Consider the following 25663-nt stretch of genomic DNA (forward strand, 5'->3'; position numbering starts at 1 on the left):
TTAGCATGTAGCAGCAAGGATACAATTAGAGCAAAAATAACTACATGGATAGATAGATTATAAACACATACATTAAATATGTATATTTCTCAATTAGACATGTTTTTTAGTTTATATTTTGAAACTTAATAAAGTTATTGGGTTATCTCTTAAAATCTACTTATTCATAACCTCTCCAGATTGGCTGAGGAATCGCTTTTCATATGCTACCTGTTAAGTTTGATTTTCCTTCTTTTTAAATGTCACTCGGCTTACAGTCATCAATCAAGTGGTTCTTTAACAATTTCTTAAATATTTCCAGAAATAGTGATAGTCCAGGTGCCGGTATGGAAATGACATTTTGAAGAATGAAAAGCAGTCATTACTTTTTAATGCTGAAGAAAAGTTAGGTGGTTGCATGCGTGTGTGTGTGTGTGTGTGTGTGTACATTGCACTGATATTTGTCATGAAGTAGTTTTGTGTGTGTGAAACTGACTGTGCCATGTGATAAAATTGTTTCTATAAAAACGGCTCCTGATTCATGATCAACCTAAAAGAAAATTACAGATTCAGGCATAAGGTAGACCTGACAGAGAACCTATTAATTTCTGAATTAATAAATTCAAATGACATTATTACTAACACTTCTTTATGACCAGAAAAATTATGTTATAATCCTAATAAATGTTATTATTAAGTTCCCATAATATGCTAGGAGCTACACAGAGAGCATAAAGAATATAATCCTAAACTTCCTGGAGCTTACATAGTGCAGGCTAAAAAGACAAGGTCAATAAAAACCTTATTGGGACTAAAAGAGGATCGTTATATTATATTGGGTCTTTTGCCTCTTTGGAGTCTTGATTTGTTTATATGCCCTGTATACTCTTTCTCCAGCATAATTCTCTCTGGTGTGGCTACAGAAAAGGCTCCACAGAAGAAAGACGACTTCCTGTGGGCTTTAAAGTAGATCTAGATGGATTTGGGTGGGAGAGGGATTGCAGGTGGTAGGAGGGAGAAATGAAGGCCTCTGACATGAGAAATATTCTAGGTAGGATTTCAACTAAATGTCATTGAAATGTCTCTATGGAAACCACAAAGCTGTTCCTCTTGACTAGAGAATTGTGTATCATTCTCTTGAAAATAATAGATCAGAAGAAAAGAGAGAAAGAAAAAAAATCTCACCATGAGTCACAGAGGGTTAGAGTAGGCAGGGAACCTGAGCTTTCAACAAATCTATTCCCCCGCTTTCAGGAAGGATCCCAAATAACCCTCTCATTCAAGCAGGATTCACTTCTAGCAACTTCCCTGATTAATCCATTCAGCAACAAGAGCGAGGCATCTAGCTTCTAACTTTCCTGTTGTATCTGAAGTGCCTTAACCCATACTCTAGTATGGGTTAGCTGATTGCTAATAGCTACCTAAGATTCCTTTTCTATTTGGATCTATTTCTCCAGCTACATCTCTGCCTTTTTTCTCTAAACCAAATATTACAATGTATGAATACACCTCTGCTTAAATAGCTATCCCTTTTCCAGGAGAACATTTGTGAGGGGCAGGGCTCTGTTGAATTCTCGTTTAAAATCATTCCCATCAGGCCATTCAGATGTTTCAGTTCTTCAGCAAAGCTGGGAATTACTTTTTAATTTCCTGGCAGCTAAGATTCACTTCTCGAGGCATGCTATTGGCCTCACTTGTGTTCTGTTGGTCTCATGTCATCACCAAATACACTTTCTGCAAGAACTCACAGTGCTTGCACATGACTTCACATGGAAACACAGTGTTCCAGAAGGGCTCTGAATCATTTTGGGGACGTGGTAGAGAAGAGAGCAGATGCTGCGTAAGTGAGTTCTCCACACATCTTTTTCCCCCACCTATTTGGTTTTATAAAGGCAACTAAAACAGAGTACAAAGATTACATCCCTGGACGAATTTGCGAAGTATGTTTTACATACTATCAGGGTCTAGGTCCTCACAGAGAAAGACCAATATTGCTAGAGACTAAAGTTGACTACACTCTATTCTGTCTCTGGCCAACACCCTTTCTCCTTATCTCTAATCAGCTCATTTGAGCCACCACATTGATGCACCCCAGGATTTCTCCCTGTAGAGCTTGCCTTATTTGTGAACAGAATTAGAAAACTCATCCAAGAACTAGTCTTCTTCAGGACAGTTTCAGTCTCCAATATTCTACCCCAGTGTCCCCACAAGTAAGCTTATTTTAACATGCTCTGGCAATTTTGTTTTTTAAATTCTGATAACATACCCACTTCAGTGGTGAATAAGATGGTTGGAGCTTCTTTTCCTGTGTTCCATCCTTGGGCAGATCGTACCACATGTGCCGATCATTTGACATGGAACCTCATAGGGCATTCTAGGATCATCTTCTCTCTAATCTCCATTAAATAACCAGTCACATGGGGCGCCTGGGTGGCTCAGTCAGTTAAGTGCCCAACTCAGTGTCCAACTCTTGGTTTCGGCTCAGGTCATGATCTCATGGATTCTCCAGTTTGAGCCAGGTCTGGTTCTGTGCTGGCAGTATGGAGTCTCCCTGGGATTCTCTCACTCCTTCTCTCTCTGTCCCTCCCCCACTTAGGCTGTCTCTCTCAAAATAAATAAATAAACTTAAAAAATTTAAAAAAAATAGCCAGTCATAAAGTCCCTCCAATTTGCCTCTGTTTGATTATCTCTTCTACTTTTTTACTTCCAATTCCTAAGGTCATTCTTCTTCTACTTTAGGCATTTATCCCCTCTCACCTGGATTTTGAACCACCCTCTTAGCTTCTTAACTAGGAATGCTGCCCCCAATTTTATCCTCCTCTACCTCATCCTCCACATCACTTCCAGAATGATCTCTCTGACATGTAAAACATAGCACCTGTTAAAACCTTTAGCACGTTTTCTGTATTTCAGGATTAGTATTCATTTTCTTAGCATACATATTCCAGCATCATTTCTTTCCGTGTGCGTTTGTGTGTGTCTTTTTAGAGTGAAAGCTTAAAACATGTGTAAGATTTTTGTTTAATCAAACAACTCAAGCAGGTATGTAAAATACAATGAGTATCCCTTCAGGCCATACTCCTAGTTCCACTTCCAAGAGACAACCATTCATTTTTTGTATATTCTTCCAGAAATGGTCAGTGCATATACTGTGTGTGTGTGTTCTGTAAATATGTATGTGTATATATATATATATGTATATATATATATATATACATATATATATACATATATATGTATATATATATATACACATATATATATATACATATATATATGTATATATATATATGTATACACACACACACACACACACACATATATATATATGGAGAGAGAGAGAGTGAGAGAGAGACAGACAGACAGAGACAGAGACAGACAGCCTTCTTTTTATACACAGGAGAACATTCAATAACACTGTCCTACACCTTGCTTTTAATATCATCTTATCTCTTGACAATCTTCCCCGTGCTCTTTAAGTTCTCACAAGAGTGACTAACCTGTGGTTTCTGGAACACTCAGGCTATTTTCATACACACCTGCCAATGCTTATGCCCTTATTTTTTGCTTGAAAGATTCTTCTTTTCATTTGTAGCCTATACATGGTGCTAACTACTATTCCTCTTTAAGATTCTCCTCAGGGTTAACCCTTTACTACACCTTGGAAACCACTCTTCCATGTTCCCATAGAATCCTGGACATACATGTCTCCATCATAGCACCTAACACATCATTTTAAAATATCTTCAACCAATTTGACAACAAATTTCATATTAAAAAATAATTGTTAATAGCTAACATTTATTTAGTGCTTACTATGTGATAGACACAATTTGAAACAATTTACATGCATTTAATGAAGAAATTATATTTGTGGGGTGGCTGGGTGGCTCAGTCAGTTGAGCATCTGACTTCGGCTCAGGTCATGACTTCATGGTTCATGGGTTCAAGCAGCCCCTCCCAAATAAATAAATAAAATAACTTGAGGTATACATTGTCTTGTATACTGTAAAATATTTGAAGGTTTGGAGCATATGTTAGTCATATTTCCATCCCTAGGACCCATTTCAAAACATTTTTTTTAAAAAAGAATTGTTCTATAAGTATGTGTTGAACCAAAACACCCCGAGAACAAAATATCTATAAATGTTTCCAAATCTCTCAAAGGGGAAGAATCTTCATTCTGCCAAATAAAGTTTTAAATAATTTTTTTGAGAAGAATGTAAATTCTACGAGGACAGAGACTAGTAGAGTAGTTGAATGAATGCTCTTGGAAAAAAAGCCTTTTAATCTTAAATATGCAATACAATGACAAGTTTTACTGGGCTGAAAGAGGGGGCATACATTAAGTGCTTAACAGAGGGGTAGCAGAAAAAAACTTCTAGTAGAAAAACAATGAGGACTAAAGATTCTAAAACAGGATAACAGGGCTCACAAAAAAGAAAACCCACACATCTTTTACTCTTTGGCCAACCTTTTCTCTAATGTATAACCACTTATAGGAATTAATTGTAAATCCTTTCTTGAACATTTCTGTCAAGGGCTGAGTAATATGTTGTTGTATGTAATATAAGTTGTTATATGTCACAGACTATTAACTTCCTTCGGTGGATAGTCAAAAGATTTCATGAAATGTACAATCTGCTGAAAACAAGTATTCTAAAATACAGAATGGTATTCTGGTATTATAAAAAAAAATAGGATTTAGTGCTCTGAAAAAGTTCATGAGGAAGCTCTGTACTAACATTTAATCAATATTAGCATATATCCATTTATCCTCCTATTATCTTCAAGTGTGGTAATGTCATTTGAGTTATTAAAACTCAAGTCAGTTGGAAACACTTACAATCATTATTTTTCTTTTGAAATTTTTTACCTTCCTTGATAATAGCAAGATTTCATTCCTCTGTGTTTTGAGGGTGCTATTGAGACTTTGGGGGTCTGCCAAGACAAAAAGTATCAAACATTTAGAGAATTGATATCAAGTAATATTCAGCTGAGATAAACACTTTAGCTTTACTGTTGCCACCAGACCACCTGATGGAAAGGTTTTAAGTGGTTTGGGTAAATCTTTGGGATACCCAGATCCTGGAGAGTAATGGTTTCTTACTGTTTCACGTTAAGTGTTGAAAAATTTATTAATTTAGAGTGGAGTGATGTTCCCAGTTTGAACACAGTGGACAGAATTGGATAGAAATATTTCCGTCTAGGTGCTGGCTCCAACATTTGGTACAATGTAAACCAGGAATCAGTCAAGTCTCATTTTGAAGACCATTGATCCACTGTTTCTTATTGCTGTCTTTGGAAATGTGCTTAGGGAAAAAAAAAAAGGACAATAATGCCATGACCAATGAAAATGGTGATTTAAGAGGCCCCAGATGACACACAATCATTGCTGTGCTGTTCCCAGGAGACCACCATAGTTTGTACTCCATAAGAATTCAATAAATGTTTGTTGATTGACATATCTAACAGGAGAACTAAATGGAAGAAGATAGACTATAACAGAAGAATAAGATGGAATGGAAGAATCTTATTTTGGGCAGAGTCTAAAATCTTTAAAGGTCTAAGTTTATGTCATAGAATATTTGAACTGAAAACAGGTTTAGCAATAGCCATTTGTAAAAGCCATTTACTCTCATTTTACAGAGGGGAAACCTGAGGCCCAGAGAAGTCAAATGACTCACTCAAGGTTCCAAAGCTACATACTGGGAATATATTTCTGTTTGCGTGGCAGATAGGAGCCAGGCCCTGGAGTCAGGTTGCCTGGTTTCAGACTTGGGCCATGCCATTTACTAGCTCTGTAACATCTGAGCAAACATTTAATCACTATAGCCTAAGTTTCTCCATCTATAATGCAGGATAATAACCCCATAACCTTAAATCTAGGATTAAATGAGCTAGTGATATAAAGCACCCCATAAACATAACTCATGCACAGGATGTATTCAATAAGTGTTACTATTTATTTTCATCGTATTGCACACTTTAATACCCAGGGCCTTATGATTCCAAGAACATAGGCTTTCAAATGTGAACCCAAACATTCAAAAAATTTGGATAGCCTTGCTTTGATGTGGCTTAGGGTACAAAAAGATCTTTCTGTTATCTCGAAACAGAATGGCAAAGGGACATTTTTCCTCTCTCAGCTTCTCAAGATGGTGTAATATTGTAACCCAGCACCTAAAAGTGAGACCTGGTTGATTACTCATATAAGAGAAAAATGCATTTCTATCTTTATTTAACTGCTGATAGCTGTTCCTACTTTTAAATGATACTGACCTATTTGCTCTATTTGCAAAGTGATTTTGTTATAACCTCAGAGAATTTCCTGACAGCAACAAGGGTATGTTTAGGCTATTTTACAAAGCTATTGCAAGCTCTTTAGTGGCGGGGGGTGGGGAGGGGACAGTTTGCAATGTTCTCTATTCTGACTAAGAAAAGTCACTGGTGTTCTGTAAAGCAGCAGGATAGTATTGTCGGAGTTACTGTGCTTGGAAACACTTTCATAGCCCTCATGTAAGGTTGGCTGACTCATGAGTATTGACACATTTAGGAGAAGTGCTTATTAGTTAAAGTCAAGCCCCATCATCCAGGCTCTTGTCTTTGTCCTATTGCTTAATCATCAATTACTAAACTAATGTTCCCCTTTGAGCACAGCTACCTGGTTATCTAGAAATTAACTTAAAACTCAATTTGGAACCTTGAAATAATAGCATTCCTCAGGAAATTTAAGAGAAAAAAGTGCTCATTTCTCAATAATGCAAGATCTCAGAATAACGCACTACAACCTTGCAGCACAGAGTGCCGTCCACACGCTAGTAAGGGGTGTCACCTAGGAAATGCAGAATGCCAACCGCATCCCACACCTCTGATTCAGAACTTGCATTTTATCATTTTAAGATCTCAGAGCAATTCAGGTATGCAGTATAGATTGAAAAACACTGACTTAAAGAAATGGGCAGGGGGATACTGAAAGTAGTGACTGTTTTGTGTCACCAAGATGATGATAATTGGACATAACTAAAGTATGCACCAGAAACCTCTGCAATCAAATATTAAAATCACAACAGCAACAACAGGGCAATTTAACAACAGTGGATACTTGGTAAATTATATTTGTTTATCTTTTAGGTATTATTTATGTAACTGGCTCATTTGAGGCTTTTGTAAGGTTTTTTTTTTTTTTTTTTTTTACTCTTTTCATTGTTATTTCCAATGCCTGTAAGAGCATTCACTATTGCATCCACCCATGCATGAAGGAAGAAAAGAAACCATGAATGCATGGTGCTATCTATTACTAGGAATGGCTACTTGGGTCAGGACTCAATAGATGTAAAGTCTTCTGGGAGTGCCCACTTGGAACATTGTTCTCTAGGTCAGGGAAAGAGAGTTTTATGCTTGGAACTCCTACCTGATCATCAGAAGCCACCTCCTTAATAAGAAGGAACAACTAGTTATTGGAATCTAAAATACAAGAATTCAACTCTTGTTTGCAGGTAGTTAATATCATGCTTCCCCAGTCTTCTGCTCAAAGAGAAGATCTGCTTATTATCATTTGTGTTTCACTGAATTTATATTGAGAGATATTAGTGTTACTTAAAGGCAATTTATGGGGTCTATTGTCTCCTTTTTGCCCCAACTGCCTTCTGTTTATCTTTAGTCTACAGAGAGAGAGAAAGAGACAGAGACAGAGAGAGACAGAGTAGGTTTATGGCTTGGCAGAAACTAAGGGGAGGTTTGAAGTGTTTAATAAAACAACAAATGGAAATCACAGTAGTTTTTAAAATATAACTGTTCAAAAAATAACAGTGTATAATCACTATCGCATGCATAGTATATCCCATGTTGCCATAAGAAAAATTCTTCCTAATTTAATCAATAATATTAATTCCTGAAAAGTCTTGCTCCTCAGTATAGTTTTCTTTTTTTCTGCATTGGAATTCCTCCTCAGAGGAATGCTGCTCAGAATTCACTGCTCAGAGTCAATAATTTTGGATTGTATAGGTTCTTGACCATAAAAGCTAGCTTTTATTTTCTTAATTTGGGAATAGCATTCTATGTCCTGAAGAACATGAATCAGAAAATACTCAATGTTATGTTAGTCTTGAAAACAGATAATGCTATAAACCGACATAGAATTATATTTCACATAGGGTAGCATAAGAAAAGAACAAAACCTAACAAAGCCTCATTTTCCAACCCATTAATGTAATGTACAATTATCATGTCATTTTCCCAGCTATGGAATGGGTGGGTAATAATGCTAATGAATAAAAATATAAAAATGAACTGTGTTTTAGGAATGGACTTTAGTCTGAAGTTTCTTTAGAGCTATTTTTTATTATATTCTTTGTCCATTCTTAATTTTTGTCAATTTTGGTAAAAAAAATTCCTTTTAAATAACCTCAAAAGTTACTGCCTATTAGGGTACTAAAACATGTTTAATATAAAAATCATTGAGCCTTATTTCCCACTGACATTTCAGCCCTACTTATATTATCTAAAACTCAAAGCATATTGTAGACAATGCTCTTAACCAGAACTAACTATTGAGGTTGTGGTGATAACCCTTGATCTTAAAAGTCCTCTTTGTTTCCATTTTTCTTGGTGTTTTTTCCAACCTATTTATCTCAATGCTTTGTCATATATTAGAGAAGGTAAAATAGACCTTGGATCTTGTTGGTAGCTCTCATTTAAAAGGAGAAACAAGGAACAGTAAGTAAATCAAGGTTTACTATTTTTCAATGTTTAGTGTTTTCTATTTTCCCACCATGTTTCTAACACCCCAGTGGAAAGGTAATTGGTATTTTAGTACAATATATTTTTCAAAGGCTTATCTGTTGGGGGAGTATTTTTAAAAACTCAAGTACATATATACATAGTACAGTAAGTAAGTAGGCTGTATTATTCCATCATTAGGAGCTTTTTCCTGGGGTACTGCAATTAAACTCAATCCTCTTTGTCTGGGCTACGTATGAATTCAGCAGAACAACTAGTTACACAGAGCTTTTTTTGTGGAAATGGTTGTTTTGGTTAATAGCAACTTCCCTATTCAATTCAGTTTCTTTTTGTAGCCCCAAAGTTGTTTGTAAATATAGTCAACAGAATTATACATTTTTAAAAATTCTGTAAAGCATAGTACCCTATACAGAAAATAGACCACCAGCAAAGGCACTGTTTACCTTTTAAGCTGTCTGAATCTTCTCCCATTTTATAAATTATCTATGTTGGTACTTACAAGATGCCAAAATAAATGACTTGGAAAGGAAAATATTATCATCATTTATCTACATGATATAGACTACTTTGTAATTCATTATCTAATTTATCCAGTTGCAATGGCATAGATTAGGTATGATTTGTGTATGTGCACGTTACTACGTTCTCCAGTGTTTGTAAATAGTGTGTTTTGGGTTGCTTTGTGGTAGTGAGATGTATGCGAACAGAATATGATTAATAAGCCAGTCTGTTAAAAAACCTTCCTTGAGTCAGGAAATATTCACCATGCATTCATTTTTAAAAATTGTTTTTCTTTTTCCAATACAACCACCAGAGACACCTTATTTTAAATAAGCTATTTAAAGCAGGAAAAGTTACAACTATAAAATACAGAAATTTAATAGACTTCTTCTAATCCTTTTCAATAGATTATAAACACATTTATTTTTCCTCGACACAAGCTAAAAAAAGAAAGAATTCTTAAATCTTAGCATGTTAAGATAACACGGCACACTCGTAATGAAATGACAATTCAATAGCCTTTACAGCTATAGAGTGACAAAATCCCAGAGGGTTTTAGTCTTTAAATTATTCAGGCTGTCTAAAATTTCTGCTGCCACAATATTTTTTCGCAAATGAAATAAAAATGGCATTTTGCTCACGTAGATCTAGCTATTCCCTGGATGGTTGGTTCTAGAAAAGCAACAGGCTTTTTTTCCCCCTACCTTACGAGAAGCAACAGTTAGAAACTCTAACAACTAGAAAACTGCTACCCCGCAGTGGTTGGAAACAGCCAATAGAGAAGATGACGGCTATGATTTCAGTCTACTGTGCAACAGCTTCAGAAAGGGAGAAGAAAATGTGGAAATAAAAGAATGCTAACCTTTTGAAAGGAGGGCGCTATGTTACTACCGCCCTCTTCCCCCCCCCCCCCCCCAATTTCCACGGTCCCTTTAATCATCAGGCTTTTCCGGCCTGCTTAAGTTTCTAGGATAAAGCAAAGCAGTAACTCGACCCATTCGGTTTCCACTTAAATTTGCGAGATGCTGGAAGACAAATTCATCAACCCTCACAAGGGAACAATACAAGCCTCCCCAGAAACTGTCTTGAGCACTTTCCTATTAACAAGCATGGACTGTTGTCTCAGCCTGTTGCTCCTGCCACAAGGTGTGCCAGAGCCTGGAACGAGGGAGGGGACAGTCTGAAACCCTGAAGGAGTGCTTGGGCGTTCGGTGGCGGGACCTGGGCGGGCTGGGGGGCTTGGGCCACCGCTCCCGGAGCGGAGGCGGCGGCGAACCGCGGTCCGGGGACCCTGCTGCAGGCCGCCAGGCCGCCGGCAGGTGGTGCCCTCCTCATCGGAACATCAAAGGAAATCCTGCTAAAGTAACGCTCAGACTCCGCCCCACCCGATCCTCCAGCACCACAGTCACCCGTCCTTCCCCAAATAGTGCCGAGCACGTTTCCTCCGGAACACTGCAGTAGCTTGTGTGTGTGTGTGTGTGTGTGTGTGTGTGTGTGTGTGTGTGTGTGTTGGAAATACAAACCAGGGGCAACGGGGAGTGGGGAGTGGGGAGTGTGTGCCAGTGTGGGGAGCGCGCGGAGTGGGACTCCCGGGGCCGGGGCGAGGTGACCGCCAATGAAACACAGAGGGCGCGGGGACCGGTCCATTTCACATCTGCGTAAGCCCGGCCGCGGGCGCGTCGGGAGGCCACTCACCATGTTCACTTCGGAGACCATGTCTATGCTGGCGACATCGATCCGCATCCCTACGTCCACAGGGGGCCCTGCGGGGAGGTGGGACACATTATGGACACATTCTCAGAGTGGCGACAGGATGGGGAGAGGCGGGGGGCTTCCCTGTGCCTTCTACGTCTGAATGGGCTTCCTCCATCCCCCACTCCCCTTTGCAGGGGACAGCCTGGGAAAACAGGTGTGGGCACACGCGTGATGCAGTGACTATGCAGAGGGTGTGTCGGGCCGGGGAAGGTCGGCTCTGCCTGGGGCTTCATCCACCTGAGACTGAGGGTCCGGGGTGTGTGTGTGTGTGTGTGTGTGTGTCCAGGGCGTTGGGCGTAGCGCACACTTGCGGAAATGACATGCTTTTTTTTTTTTTTTTTTTGACATTTATCTTTGACAGGAAAGGAGAACTAGATATGGGTTACAGGTTGAAAAAAGATGAAGCATTACCTCCAAAGTCCGGCCGCAAGCGAATGTCATATCCTTTGAGCAATCTGTCCACTGTCTCTTTCACGTATGACATGTTGCTGGGCTCATTGGCGCTGAAGGGAAGAAGTAGGGACCGTATTCAGAATGAACACAAACTGCGAGCAGACATAAATATAGACAAGCACACCTACCCCCAAATAACAAGCTACATGATCCAGCAAGCATGTAAAAAAGAAAAACACCAAGGAAAAAAAGAGACGTTCAAGATCAGCAGCTCACCTGTGTGCACAACAGACCATGGCAATCATCACAGGGAAAGAGAGAAGCCCCAAACTCTCTCGATTTTGTACTGTCCACATTACTAACTCTGATTAAAGAATTGTCTTTTCTGCGAAGATTCAAGGAATGCAACTTAGTCGGCGGCAGGGCAGTAATTCCCGAATGGACCTGCGCATGCGCAGAGGGTGCTCACTACCAAAAGACACCTTGTGCCTTGCAAACAATATTCCTAGTGGAACAGGCAACAGATTTCAATCCCTTTAAAGTTCCTGTTTGTGGTGCTGCACGTCCTCTGGGTAGTCGGAGATATCCTGCTCTTTCCTTGCTCGGGATCCTGTAGGCATTTGCATACTGAGATTTCTTCGTGCTTTGGAGGTTGCTATGTGCATTTCCTTTCTGTCCTCAACCTGATTTTTTTTTCTTTTTTTCTTTTTTTTTTTTTTACTCAACTCCCAGGGATCTGGCTACTGGCTTCCTTCATTGGCAGCCACGGTGGTCCTAGAACTGAGAGTCTGGAGGCGGGAGGTTTTCTGGTCTCCAGTGTGTGCCTCTGTTCGTGTGATAGGGGGATGAGGGGGTCGGGGCGGGGAGGGGGTTGATAAGTGGAGAAGAAGAGCCACAGAAGAAGGGAAGGGGCAGAGGGAACTCAGAACGTATTTGAGGACTCCAACCAAGAACCAGGTCCCCTTTGGTGGCGTCTTAGGACATCTGCCTGAGTGTAGTCCTTCTCTATGGGAGGGGGAGGAGAAGAGGCGGGCCAACTTTTTCACTCGCTCTCCCACTTTTCTTCCCTCCCCCTCTCGTGTCTCTCCAGGCACGGGATTTAAGGGAAACAAGCGATGAGGCAGCATCTCTGGGCAGGCAACCCTTTTTCTGGTGCCATCTGCCGCAAGTCCCACTTTTTTTGTAAGGTTCTGGTAAGGAAAACCTCTTTCTTAAAATTGCCGGCATGTTAAGTCGCATTAGTAGCCCAGAACAGAACTGTGAAACACCCGGAGGGTCTAATCTCTGTTCGAAAATAGATTGGGGTTCTGAAGGAGCAAGAGTTGTTTGAATTATATTAAATTCAGTCAATGCAATTCAGTAAATGCCATTGAGCACATGTTATGCGGGAGGCCCTGGGCTAGGAGTTCGTTCGTTTGTTTAATGGTATATATTAAATCTTTACTATGTTTTAGGCATTCTGGAACTTAGAATAGACTTAAAGAGGGTTCCCCACCTAAAGAAGTTCACAGGCTCTCTGTCAGGACGACGGACACAAATAGAAACAAATTCAGTATATCTCTAGGTAGTTTACAAAGTGACAGGGGGCTCGTTAGTAAGACCAGAGAGAGGTAGATAATGGTGTCCAGAGAAGGAGAAAGCTTTTTGTCAGAGCAGAAAGGGAAGGGTATTCCAGAAGGTGAAAACAGCCAAATCTTGTTCTGCCAAATCTTGGAGACTTAAAAGGCTATTGTCTGCTGGGAGAGCTGAACCCAGAAATAATTGGTTAGAATATAAAAGGAGAGGGGTAGGGATGGTGGTGAAGAGGGTGCAAAGGGAAGCTGAAGCCAGACTGTACCGGAAGTTACATCCTCTACTTTGCCAATTTAGGCCTCTAGAAATCACTGAAAGATTTAAGTAGGGATGGTCAGGGTCAGATGTCGGTTTCAGGCAGAATGTTTTGGTAGAATAATCATGATGAGAATAATTAGAATTTATCGCTTGCTGACTATTTGCTGGTTATTGTGCACATTACGTAGGTAATCATATTTGAGCCTTCATAACAATTCAAATATGATAGATATTAATATTATTCTCATTTTATAGATGATACTGAGAATGAATCAGAGTGATGTAACTAGTTCAATATCAAACAGCTTATAAATGGTCGAATCAGCATTTCAACCCAGAATCCACAGACCTGACTACTCTATGCCATGAAGTATTGACCCCAAGAGGAGGAACCAGAGACACGGAAAACAAGGAGAAGGGAGAAGGGTTATTACAATGCCCCAGGCAAAAGGAACTAAAGTCAGATAGTGTTTAGCATGGAGAAGAGGTGACCCACTAGTGCAAATTTTCAGAAGTGTAATGGAGACATCAGATAGCTGGAAAGGTCAGCCCATGGAGACATGTGGACGGTAACTAAAGAATTGTACAAACATGTACACATGTGTACATCTTGACATTCTTCATATATTAACTTCATTTTCTCATTTGAGCCTCATAACATCCTTAAACACTGAGGCCATTTCTTCCGGGGACAATGATACCTAACTCCTAATCAGGTTTCTTAATTTTCTGAGAAGTATGTCAAGGCTACCTCTTTTTAATTCATATGTATCTGCTTCTAATGAGCAAAAGAAAAGAGTTATTTGTGCTTCCGGTCCTTGCTGAAGCATAGAACCTCTCATGTGGCAGAACTCTGCAAAAGCTGCATTGTAGAAAATGAAATTTGTGGAGGTTTATTTCATTCATTTGTCCATCCATTTATTTCTCCAAATATTCATTGACCACTTACTAAGTGTCAGACTTACTGCTAAAACCGGGTGATACAACAGTAAAAAAAAAAAAAAAATAGCAAACAGGGTCCCTTTCCACATGAAATTTGTCAGTTTACCCATATTTTGGAGGTTGCAGGTTTTAGCCTTGCTAACAGAATTCAATTCATAAAAGAAGTATTGAGTTAAGTGTTAAGTTTTGCCAGTTAATATAGCTTTTATTGGGATACATGTTTTCCACTTGCGCATAAACCCCCAAAATTCCTTTTTGAATAACAGCCAGGATTGTATTTACCAGCGTCTGTAAAAGAGCCAAGATTTTATCCTGGAATTGAGGAGGATTATGGGGTCATTTCATATAATTGAATCCTAATGTTTAGTTTACCTTAATTTGGGTCAGTTTCAATGAATATGGCTTTTAAATTATGTCTCCATTTATATGGAAGGACACTGCAAAAAGTCATTAGATACTTATAATAGCATCTAATATTGGGCTGCTATTGGGTCAGTTTCAATGAATATGGCTTTTAAATTATGTCTCCATTTATATGGAAGGACACTACAAAAAGTCATTAGATACTTATAATAGCATCTAATATTGGGGTGCTATTGGGGATGGAACCCACTGCATTACTCAGTATCTTATGTATGAGGAGTTGTGGAAGAAAATTTTTACCAGACCCTACTTTGTGAAAAGCAATAGGAATCCTAAAATTCATTAATTTCCTTATTTGCTTCGGTCACTGGGAATCTCTGAGTTATAAGTACAGTTCAGCTTTCGTCATTATGTAAGGTCTTAATGACCTGCATTTTGTTATGTTACATTTCTCCCTGATGCCTTCCAATCCTAAATTAATTTTTCTGTGTCACATTTTACTAATTTAAAAACAGATATGCTGCACTGATTATATATAGTGTGTAAACTGTCTTGAATAAATTTTGGAACTAATGGGAATAAATTCAAAATAATAAAAAAGAATAAGTAAATAATTGAAACATGCTAAAAATCATCAGACCCAGACCCACTGTAGGATTTTTTTTTATGGCTTCAAATGTCGACAGTTACTTCCTCTGTGAAGTTGCTTATTTCTTTTCTAAACTAATCCTCTTAATTAGGACCTTCCCCCTTCAAGATTCAACTCAATTTCCATTTTTGTTTTTTAATTAAAGCTGTCCCTGAAAGCCATTGGCCATCTCCACTCTTATTATCTTCTACTGATAGACTCCTAGGGGGATCCTAAAAATTATCATCCACGCAGCAAATTTAACTGTGAACTTGTGAACGGATTAGTATGACTATTTACCAAAAAAGAAAAATTTCCTATAAGTAAATAAGAGAGAAAGAAAAAAAGACAAAGAACCACTGTAAATGAGGAACTGCAAATTAAAACAATGCACACCATTTCAAACTTATTACATATGCAAAATGTAAGAATGCCAAATATTGGTTAGAAACTTTGATATACTTTCAGTAGGCATACAAATTGATCTGAGCACTTTGTAAAGCAATTTGGGCACAGCTGGTAAAGTTGAAGATGCACATGTCCTTTGGCACAGAATTTCCACCACTAGGAATATGCCCTTGAGATACACTCATGTGGTCTAAGAATGCCCATTGCAATGTGGCTTTTAATGGTGTAAAATTGACAACAGCCTAAATGTTTTATCTATTGGGAATAAATAAATATTGACATAGTTACACAATGGAATCCAACAATAAAATATACAAATATCACATGCTTTACATAGATAGATCACAATATAAAATATTAAGTACAAACAATCCAAACAAAGAGGTTGGTGCAGAATGACTATGATAGCATTAAGTAAAGTTAAAAACATTTAAGTGCAAAAACCAAAACATATATTATTATATATAGAGAAAGATAGGTTTTAGATGGATATGTATCTATTGTAAAAATAAACAAAGACAGGAAAGATACTAGATTTTAGGATATAAGACAGGCTTCAACTGAATCTATAATACTTTATCCAAGAAAAAAACCCTCAAGCAAATTAATTAAAACATGATATGTGGATGTTCATTATTCTACTCTTTATTTCCAGGTATTTGAAATATTTTATAAAAATCGATTAAAACTAGTAAGTGACAAATTGGGAAGATATATTCGAAACTTATATTTTTTAAATGTTGATACATATCAATAAGAGAAAAAAATAAACCTAATATATAAGTAGGAAAATGATTAGAACAAGCATTTCACCAAAGAAAGTGACCAATAGATATATTACAAATTTTCAACCTCAGCGGCAATACAATGAATAGAATTTTTTAAAAATATGAAGTACCATTTTTATTTATTAGTTTTCTATTTTAAAAAGGTTTATAACATCAAATATCATGAGGGCTGCAAAGAAATATAATTTTATACACTTTTGGGGTAGTATAAATTACCACAATCTATTAAGGACAATTTGTAATACTAATAGCCATACAATGCTACTTTGTGAATCTATTTGTAGACTTCCATTCCTTTTAGTTGATCAGGTTTTCTGATTTAAACTATATTCTATATATATAAATATAATGACAATTTGATAGACATATGCATTGTGGTATGCCTACCACAACCTAGTTGATTAACACATCCACTATCTCACATAGTTACCAATTTTTGTATGTGATGAAAACTCTTAAGATCTACTTGCAGCAACTTTTGAGTATACAATACATGATTAAATATAATCACTGTGCTGTACATTAGATCCCCAGAACTAATTCATCTTATAACTGGTCAAAGAGTACAAACTTTCACTTATTATATGATATGTTTGTATCAAACCACTGTTAGGAAGATTTGAATTTTGGTAAGATAGCCACACTATCACTACTTTAAAAAATATTTATATGTTTTTTTGTTATGCTTTCATCTTTTTTCTTTTTTTAGTAGATTAAGTTCTGCATTAATTTATTAAAATTATAAATTTTGTATAACTTTGATATTACATTAAGTCTACTAATTAATTTAAATACTACTTTTATCTGTCTTAATGGAAATAGCCTTACTTTATTTTTTGCATATGAATTTATTCTCTAAGTGCTTATTATTTTCAGGCTATATTAATATTCAGGTAGTTAACAAATTTTTAGCTGCTAATATAAAAAAATGCCTTTTTTTACTTTGTATTTTTCAGTTCTTCCTATTCAAATTTTATAATGTGGACTTTTGAAGATAAAAATTATGTCATGTAATAGAGCCAAGTATATTTTTACCTCCTTTTACTCTTATTTTTTCATCTTAATGCTATAGCAATTTTATAATTATCTTTAATAAATAAATCCATGTTTTATTCTTTCCCTATATTTATTTTTGTTTTGAATTTCTTTTGAAATTACTATTTATAGTATTTCTACCCTTTCCAGTGTTTGGAGTGATTATAAGAATATTCTTTTCTTGTTTTAAGGAGAAGTCTACCCAAATAAATATATGATTTCATGTTTTTTGTTTCATTTTTAAGTTTTTATTTAAATTCCAGTTAATTGACATACAGTGTAATATTAGTTTCAGATATACAATTTAGTGATTCAACACTTACATGCAACACTGTATTTTCTATCTTATTAATAAAGACATTCCAAGTTGTTAAAAATATTAAAAATAGTAATTTATGTTAGTAAGAATAGTTAACACTTTTATAGGCTTATTATTTACCAATACAATTTTAAACACTTGATATATTTAGTGCTTATAATACCTTATTAGGTGGTCATACTATGTTTTACAGATAAAGTAATTGGGACACAGAAAGTTCATTAATTTATCCAAGGTTATCCGATTAAATGATAGAGACAGAATTTAAATTCAGGCAGTCTAATGGCAGTCTATACTTTTTACCCGTACACTACTAAATATGAAAAAATGTTGCCACCATAAAACACTCCTTTAACCTTTATTGAGTTAATTATATGATTTTTGTAAATTCTCCTGTGTAATTACAAGCATTTAGAGTTTACCCTATGCTATGAGTGACTTACATTTTTAGAACAAGCCAAAATTCGAGATTTTTTTCCAGAAACTCAGCAGACCTATGTTCCCCAAGTGGAACCTGTAAAGGGTCACTCTGAAAACTGGAAGTACACATAGTGTCTTGACCTTCAGCTGACCTTCATTTGACCAGTGGGATGCTGTGGGTATGCATTCAAAGAGAATGACTATTAAGGTTGTTACCAGTGAGCTACTGCTTGAAACTGTCTTTTAGAAGTGTTGCCATTTGTACTTCTGTTAATGTGCAGATATTTTCCTGTTATTTTTTTAGTAGAAACTGCTTATACTTTTCATTTCACTTGTTTCATAGACTAAATTTTTGGTACCTGAGATTATCTAAGTAACAAAAGTATTACAACTAGCCAGGTGATTAGCCAGGTGAACACTTTTCTGTCTAAACCTATGGCCCTAGGGCTTATTCATTTATTTACTCAAAAATATTTTTAGAGCTATGCAACAATAAAAGATAAAAACTATCAGGGTAAACACTTCTAAATAACCAGTATATAATGCAAACAATACTAAAAATGAGAAAAGAACATTCCATCATATTAATAAAAAAAAGAAAATTTAACTGAAGAAATTTGAAAATCTAATTGGTTTTATTAAGCCCATCATAAATCAGGGAACATTCCACCCAGCAAGTAGAAAGGAGTTCCAGAAGTTGTACAAAATTAAAGTTTTTTATAGGAAAGAGGGTGGGGGGGGGCTTTTATTAGCAAAAGAAAAGAAAAGATGGCTTCAGGCAAAGTCTTCTCCCCTGAGGGGAAGGAGAGAGGGGGTCTTATTAGGTGGATTACTTCATCTTCCTTTGGGGGATGGAAAGGGCTCCTGTGACAGTTTACCTATCCTGAAGGTGCTGACATACCAGCTAAGACTACATTTGGAACTGCAGTTAAGGTAGGTATCAAACTCTGGTTTGGTGACTCCATTTTGGACTTTGGTTTTCTTTCTAACACAACCTTGAAATATCAGGAAAAACACCTCAAAAAGTTGAAACCTTCTGCTAGACCTTCAGTTCATGGAATTAAGAAGTTGGGAGAAGTTGGGGCAGGTGACAAACACAAGCAAAACCTTTGGGTTGCACAGTCCATCTGATGAAAGAAATGGTAGTATTACAGGGAGAATGGAGCATAGATGGTGTTTGCAGTGGTGAGAGAACTGGAGGGACTCCAGAGAAGAGGGAGGGAGGAAGCCAAGGAGAGGGAGATGTTCCAACTTTTAGCTAACCAGGAACAAGACTAGAAAAAGAAAATAGGAGATTTGGTTGGAAAATAAAACTGTTTTTTTTCCCCTGCCCATTGCTAAATGGAGATTAAAACACGACTGACCTATCATTTTTATTTTGTTGTCATTATAATTCTTTCAATTATTTTAAGAGGTATTTGAAGGCAAAACTGGAAGATCTAGATATTTGGACTGATCACAGATAAGACATTGTAACAGAGTAATTAGTTATTTTCAAAATTGCTGTTATCATTTTTGAGTAAAGAAATGAAACTTATAAAACCATCCTCCTTCTTAAAGTTAAAACCTAAATCTTCTCACATTTTAAACGACAAAATATATTCTTTGGTCATAAGTCACTTCTATTATATAGTAACGCTGAATAAATATGGGGTAAAATATTTGAAAGTTGCAGGCCTCCTTCACTTCCTGGAATCAGAAATGTACGGACCACAGGCATGGAATGGTTCTAATTTGGGTCCAAGAAATCAAATACTGTAATATGGACCTTCATATACAAATAGAGACAAGTAGTCAAAAGTCAGCACATTTAAGGAAAAACAACATCATGAAGAAGAGGAATAAATTCCATAAGAAGAAAACCAAATCCTGTTGGGAAAGAGAACTCTTAAAGTAAGCGTAAATAGCTTGAGAAAGAGTTAAGTAGATACATAATAGCCAGTAAAAACAACAAACTGTTAGGCGAAAACAGAAGTCAACAAGGACACAAATTAAAAGCTGGGATTCTAGGAAATTAAAATGTAATTGCAAATTTTAAAAGAAAATTCAGTAGATGAATTGAAAGACACAACTGATGATTTTGTTAGTGAGCCAAATAATAGAATCAAATAGTTACCAAGATTACATTGCAGAAGACAAAATAAAATGTCACTGAAAAGAGATCCAGAAGTTACATAAGGAAAGAATAGAAGACAAAAAGAGGAGCAAATAATAGAAGAAATAGTAATGTCCCAGAAACGACAAAAGTTATTCATTTTGTGATTGAACAAGTTCATTGGAAGTTAAACAGCATTAATTAGTCATATTCTGATGAATTTTCAAAACATCTTGGATAAAGAAAAAAATTGTAGAATTCTCCTGGGGGTGCGGGGGGAATCATATTAACAACATAGAAAAGAGAATAATTTGTCATTATTATCAGCAAATTTAGTACCAGAAATTCCTGTTTATAAATGAGAGAAAAACAGGGGCGCCTGGGTGGCGCAGTCGGTTAAGCGTCCGACTTCAGCCAGGTCACGATCTCGCGGTCCGTGAGTTCGAGCCCCGCGTCAGGCTCTGGGCTGATGGCTCGGAGCCTGGAGCCTGTTTCCGATTCTGTGTCTCCCTCTCTCTGCCCCTCCCCCGTTCATGCTCTGTCTCTTTCTGTCCCAAAAATAAATAAAAAACGTTGAAAATAAAATTTAAAAAAAAAATGAGAGAAAAACAGAAATTTATTAACCCCATGCATCAGAAATTCTTATCAACAAATTTAGTACCAGAAATCATAGAAGCAATGTTTTTAAAATTCTGAGTGAACATGACTTTGAAGTGCGAATTCTTTACTCTTACAAATTAGCACTGAGTTGTGTTGGCAACTTAAAGTCAGTTTGGGACATAAAAGGACTGAAAGTTTTGCCCCCACAAACCCTTTCAGCAGGAATTACTTAAGTATAACTACAGCAAAACAAAACATCAGTAAAAGAAAGAGGAAATTAAGACACAAAATGAACTGATAAGCAAATAAATGGGTAAAGAATTATTCTTCAATTTTTAGGTTAAATGCAGTGAGATCAAAAGCAAATGTTAAGAAATTATTCTGCAGCTATAGGCAAAAGTATAGAAGTTAAACATTTATGAGTTAGAGAAGGTGCCATGAAGTTGACGGGCTGCAGTGAAATAGGAAGGAACAGATATTTTGAATAAGCCATGCTTTTTAAGTAGAAATAATGAAATAAAAACAAAAACTATCATTTATTTAATGCTTACTATGTGCCACACACTATTTTAAGTCTTTTAAAATATTATCCCATGCATATCTAACATTTCTAGATTCTAGTAACATTGCCTTGATTTTTCAGTTTTTTTAAAAGAAGAAGAGATGGGTAAAGCAAATTGCTGTTGGTGGCACAGCTCAGATGAGACAGAGCCAGGGTTCAAGCTCACAAAGTTAAAATCCAAAGCCAGTATTATGAACTACTATGTACCCTCCTTCTTGGAGAAAAAGTGGAGTACAGAGAGTGAGATATCCAAATGCTGGTGAAGGGATAATGGAAAATTCCCCTTAGAAAATGAAAAGTCCCTGAGACAGTAGTTGAGCAGCAGTAAGAGTAAAACGCTTGAGAAAAGACCACACATGACTGAAAATCTCCACACCTTCTGAGAAGCCGAGAGTACAGCCACACTTGTGGGCTGCTGTGACTGCCTTCTATCTTCATGTCCAAAGCCATCATGGCAACTGCTATTCCTAATGGCTCAGGATTTCCTACGTCCTTATGTGACCAAGTATTGTGGCTAAGATTTCTCTGTTCTTTACTATCACATACATTCTTACAATAAAACTACTAAATTGAAGCTCTATGAGGGAAAGAAGCATTTTCTTTAACTCACCCAAGTATATCCCTGGTCTAGAACTGTGTCTGGCACAAAATAGATATGCAATAAACATTTGTTGCATGAGTGGACAAATAAATAAAGTTAGCCACATTTATTGAATGTCTAATGTGAACCAGGCGCTATTCTAAATAGTACACAGCTGTGAACAAAACAGAAGAAAATCCACCCTTGCCATCATGGAGTTTATATTGTAGCGAGGGAAATGGACCATAAGCAAAGTATACTGTATATTTAGACAGTGATGAGAGAAAGAAAGAAAAATACAAAGCAAACCAGGGAATAGAAATAGGAATCTGGGGAGAGGTGAGTTTGTTGAAACTTTAGAAACAATGGTCAGGGAAGGCCTCATTGACTTTTGAGTAAAAGGCCATAGATAGTGAGGGAGTGAGCCTTGTAGATGGAGTGAGGAAGAACATTGCCAACAGAGAACAGCAAGTATAGAGATATGGAGGTGGGGATGTGTTGGTGTGTTTAAGAGGGGCCAGTGCTGCGAGAGCAGAGGGAGAGGCAGAAAAGGTAACAGGAGAGGTGTTAGAGCTAAGAGTTTTGTTCTGAGTAAGAGGGAAAATCAGCAGAAGGATTTGATGTGGACAATCCAGGATTTGATCTGACTTGCTTTTTCATAGAATCACTCTAGCTGCTAGGTTATAGACTGCTAGAGGGCAAGTGTAGAAGGAGTTATGTCACAAGTCCAGGTGGAAAACTCAGAATAGTAATGGTGGTGATGACAAGGGGTAGTATTCTGGATGTATTTTGAAGCTAGAGTTATCAGGGCATCCTGACAGACTGGAAGTGGTGTGTGAGGGGAGGAGAGGAATTAGGGGTGGCTTCAAAGTCGACAAGCTGAGTAGATGCCAGAGTTGGGGAAGATGCGGAGAAATCATTTGGGAAAGGGACTTTGTGTCCTGAGTCTGTTCAGGACTTTCTAAACTGGATGTACAGATGACCCTTGGACAATGGGAAGATTAGGGGCTCTGAACCCTACACAGTAAAAAATCCCTATGTAACTTTTGACTCCCTCAAAACTTAACTACTAATAGCCTACTGATGACCAAAAAAAAAACCTTACTGATAACACAAAGTGCCATTTAATACATATTTTGTATGTTATATGTATTATATACTGTATTCTTACAATAGAGTAAGCTAGAGGAAAGAAAATGTTATTAGGAAAGTTAAAAGGAAGAGAAAATACATTTATAGTACTGGACTCTTTATCAACATAAATCTGCTTATAAGTGGACCTCTGCAGTTCAAAATCATGTTGGTCAAGGGTCAACTATATTTTGATAATTCCATTTAAAGGAAGAGATCTTGACTGGAGATATAAATTTGAAAAACATTGGCCTTACCTAAAATTTACCTACTCCTAAAATTCATATGTTAAAGCCCTACCCTCAATGTAACTTTATTTGGAGATGGGCCCTTTAAAGAGATAATTAAAGTTCAATGAGGTTATAAGGGTATGGCACTAATTCCAATATGACTAATGTCTTAGGAGAAGAAAAAAGAGACACCAGGGCTACTTGAAAACAGTGAGCCTTGTGAGGACGCAGCAAGAACAGAGCCATTTCCGAGGAGACAGGCCTCAGCAGAAACCAAACCTGCCCCCACCTTGATCTTGGACTTCCAGCCTCTAGAATCATGAGAAAATAAATTTCTATTTAAGCCACCTAATCTGTGGTAGTTTGTTAAAGCAGCCCTAGCACACAAATATCAGTATTTAATGCCATGGACTATGTAACCTCACCAATATTGTGGGCATAGATAGAAAAGAAGAAATTCTGGGTGCCCTGGGGCTTTACAATCTTTTGAGGTTGGGGTAGATGGAAAGGACCTAGAAAAAGAGACTGAGAAGGGACATAAGCAGGAAGAAAACCAGGAGAGTAGGGCGTCCTGAAAGCAGAGAGAAGGAAGTATGCAAAGGAAAAGGAAATGATCATTTATGGTACCAATTACTTCTGATAGATCAATCAATAGGAGGACACAGTGAATCTTCCATTAGGCAGATGATAAATGTATTATTTTTTCCAAAATTAGTGAATTTGAGGTGTTTCAGTTTCAAGTGACTTTAACTCCATCTCATGAAGATTTTTAAGCTATACCAAATATCAGAATGGAAGATCTTGAAAGCTTATTTTCAGAGAAAATCAATTTTCCTTTTTAGTGCTGAGTGATGCATATAAATTTCATAAATTATCAGGAATGAGCCAAAAGATGAAGAAGAATATATTATAAATTTTAGCTCTCCAGTGTTACCACATTGTTTTCTTGGGCATTCATTTTATTGCTAAGAGCTACAAACATTAAAATTCAACAATTGAGTAGCTGAAAAGGGATTCTCTGTTAAAAAGAAAAGGGCTACTAATATTTATAAAAGGAAAAATTAAATAAAGACATGGGTAACCATTAGGGAAAGTGGTAAGAGATTGAAGTTTGGAAAAGTCAATAATTGAAACTGGGACTTAACAAATTAATTACCTGAGTTCTGGGAGAAAATAACCTGTTATTTCAACTAATGTTGGACTCCCTTAGGAATCTGGATAGATACTCACAGGGCTCCAAAGCAGTGTTCATGTAGCAGTGTGCAAAATTTTGATTGGGAGATTAGCCAGCCGCTAGTCAAAAAATAATCACGATGAGAATGTTAAGCCTACAAAAGTTAAGTATCTTGACAATATTCCATAGTTAGTGGTTAAAAAGAAGTGTGTGTGTGTGTGTGTGTGTGTGTGTGTGTGTGTGTGTGTGTAAGGAATAAATCATTAGATTTTGAAGATGATGATGATTTGTTGTTTGAAGCTACTTTCTTATTTTACATATTCCTATTCGTTTTCACTTGTTTCTTATTGTTTCTTTAGGTTTAGCCCTTATGGCTTCCTACAGTGTTTGTCACAGCACAATTCTCCTGGAAGTCTGTTTCATCTTTTCTCAGTATTTCTCTAAAATCATATTGCATGCAGTACTCAGTTAAGAAAATATTCACTTTTAATTTTCTTAGGAGTTTGCGTAAATACATGAGAAATACGACATCAAAAAAGCATCATACTTATGAAAGTATCCCTGAAGCTGTGCTTAATGTCATATAGTTGCCAGAGTCATAATACTTTTCTCTGACAGTTATATTGTATCAAAAGCATGATGCCAACTGCTCCCGGAATCTTAACACCAGCAGGGAATTTAACATTCTGGCCAAACACTCTCATTTTAAGGTGAGAAATAGTGAGATACATAGAAACTTTATGACATGCAGAAGTCCACATGTTTGGTAAGTTACACTCCTGGAATTATGTCCTAGGTCAGTTAACTCAAAATATCATTCTCTTCAAACAACAACTCATTAATCTTTCTCCAGTCAAAAAACATAGTATTAATCCTCACATTCTCAAATTCTTCTTTCAAAACAGTCCATGCTATTTATTAAAAACTAAATTTCCTAATTATAGCAGGTTGGACATTTTAGCATCCTGTTCAAAAACTGATTCTACTCTCATTTCAACCAAGGAACATAACTTTGTTCATTAAATTATCTGCATAACAGAAATTTTGTCATCTAGGGGAAGATAAAGAAAATTTCTGGTTTTGATTTTCCTTTTCTTCAGAAGATTATTGAGCAATTTTATAATTCACTAGTGTTACTATGTCACTTTAGTGATCAATCAAATGATTATGGTTTTCCAAAATTTTCTA

At 36.8% G+C, this 25663-nt stretch overlaps 1 protein-coding gene across 2 annotated transcripts in view; it reads right to left on the reverse strand.

Annotated features, from left to right (window-relative positions):
• GABRB1 (gamma-aminobutyric acid type A receptor subunit beta1) overlaps positions 1-11726 on the reverse strand; it is a 373556-nt gene extending 361830 nt beyond the window's left edge. For both annotated transcript variants that reach the window (XM_042984593.1, XM_015534761.2), the window contains exons 1-3: positions 11647-11726; positions 11389-11480; positions 10918-10985 (exon numbers count right to left, since the gene is read on the reverse strand). In XM_042984593.1, the coding sequence (XP_042840527.1) occupies positions 10918-10985; positions 11389-11480; positions 11647-11726 (240 nt within the window). The remainder of the gene's footprint in view (positions 1-10917; positions 10986-11388; positions 11481-11646) is intronic.
• Positions 11727-25663: the final 13937 nt, after the last annotated feature.

Source organism: Panthera tigris, chromosome B1, assembly GCF_018350195.1.
Source record: "Panthera tigris isolate Pti1 chromosome B1, P.tigris_Pti1_mat1.1, whole genome shotgun sequence".
Lineage (NCBI taxonomy): Eukaryota > Metazoa > Chordata > Mammalia > Carnivora > Felidae > Panthera > Panthera tigris.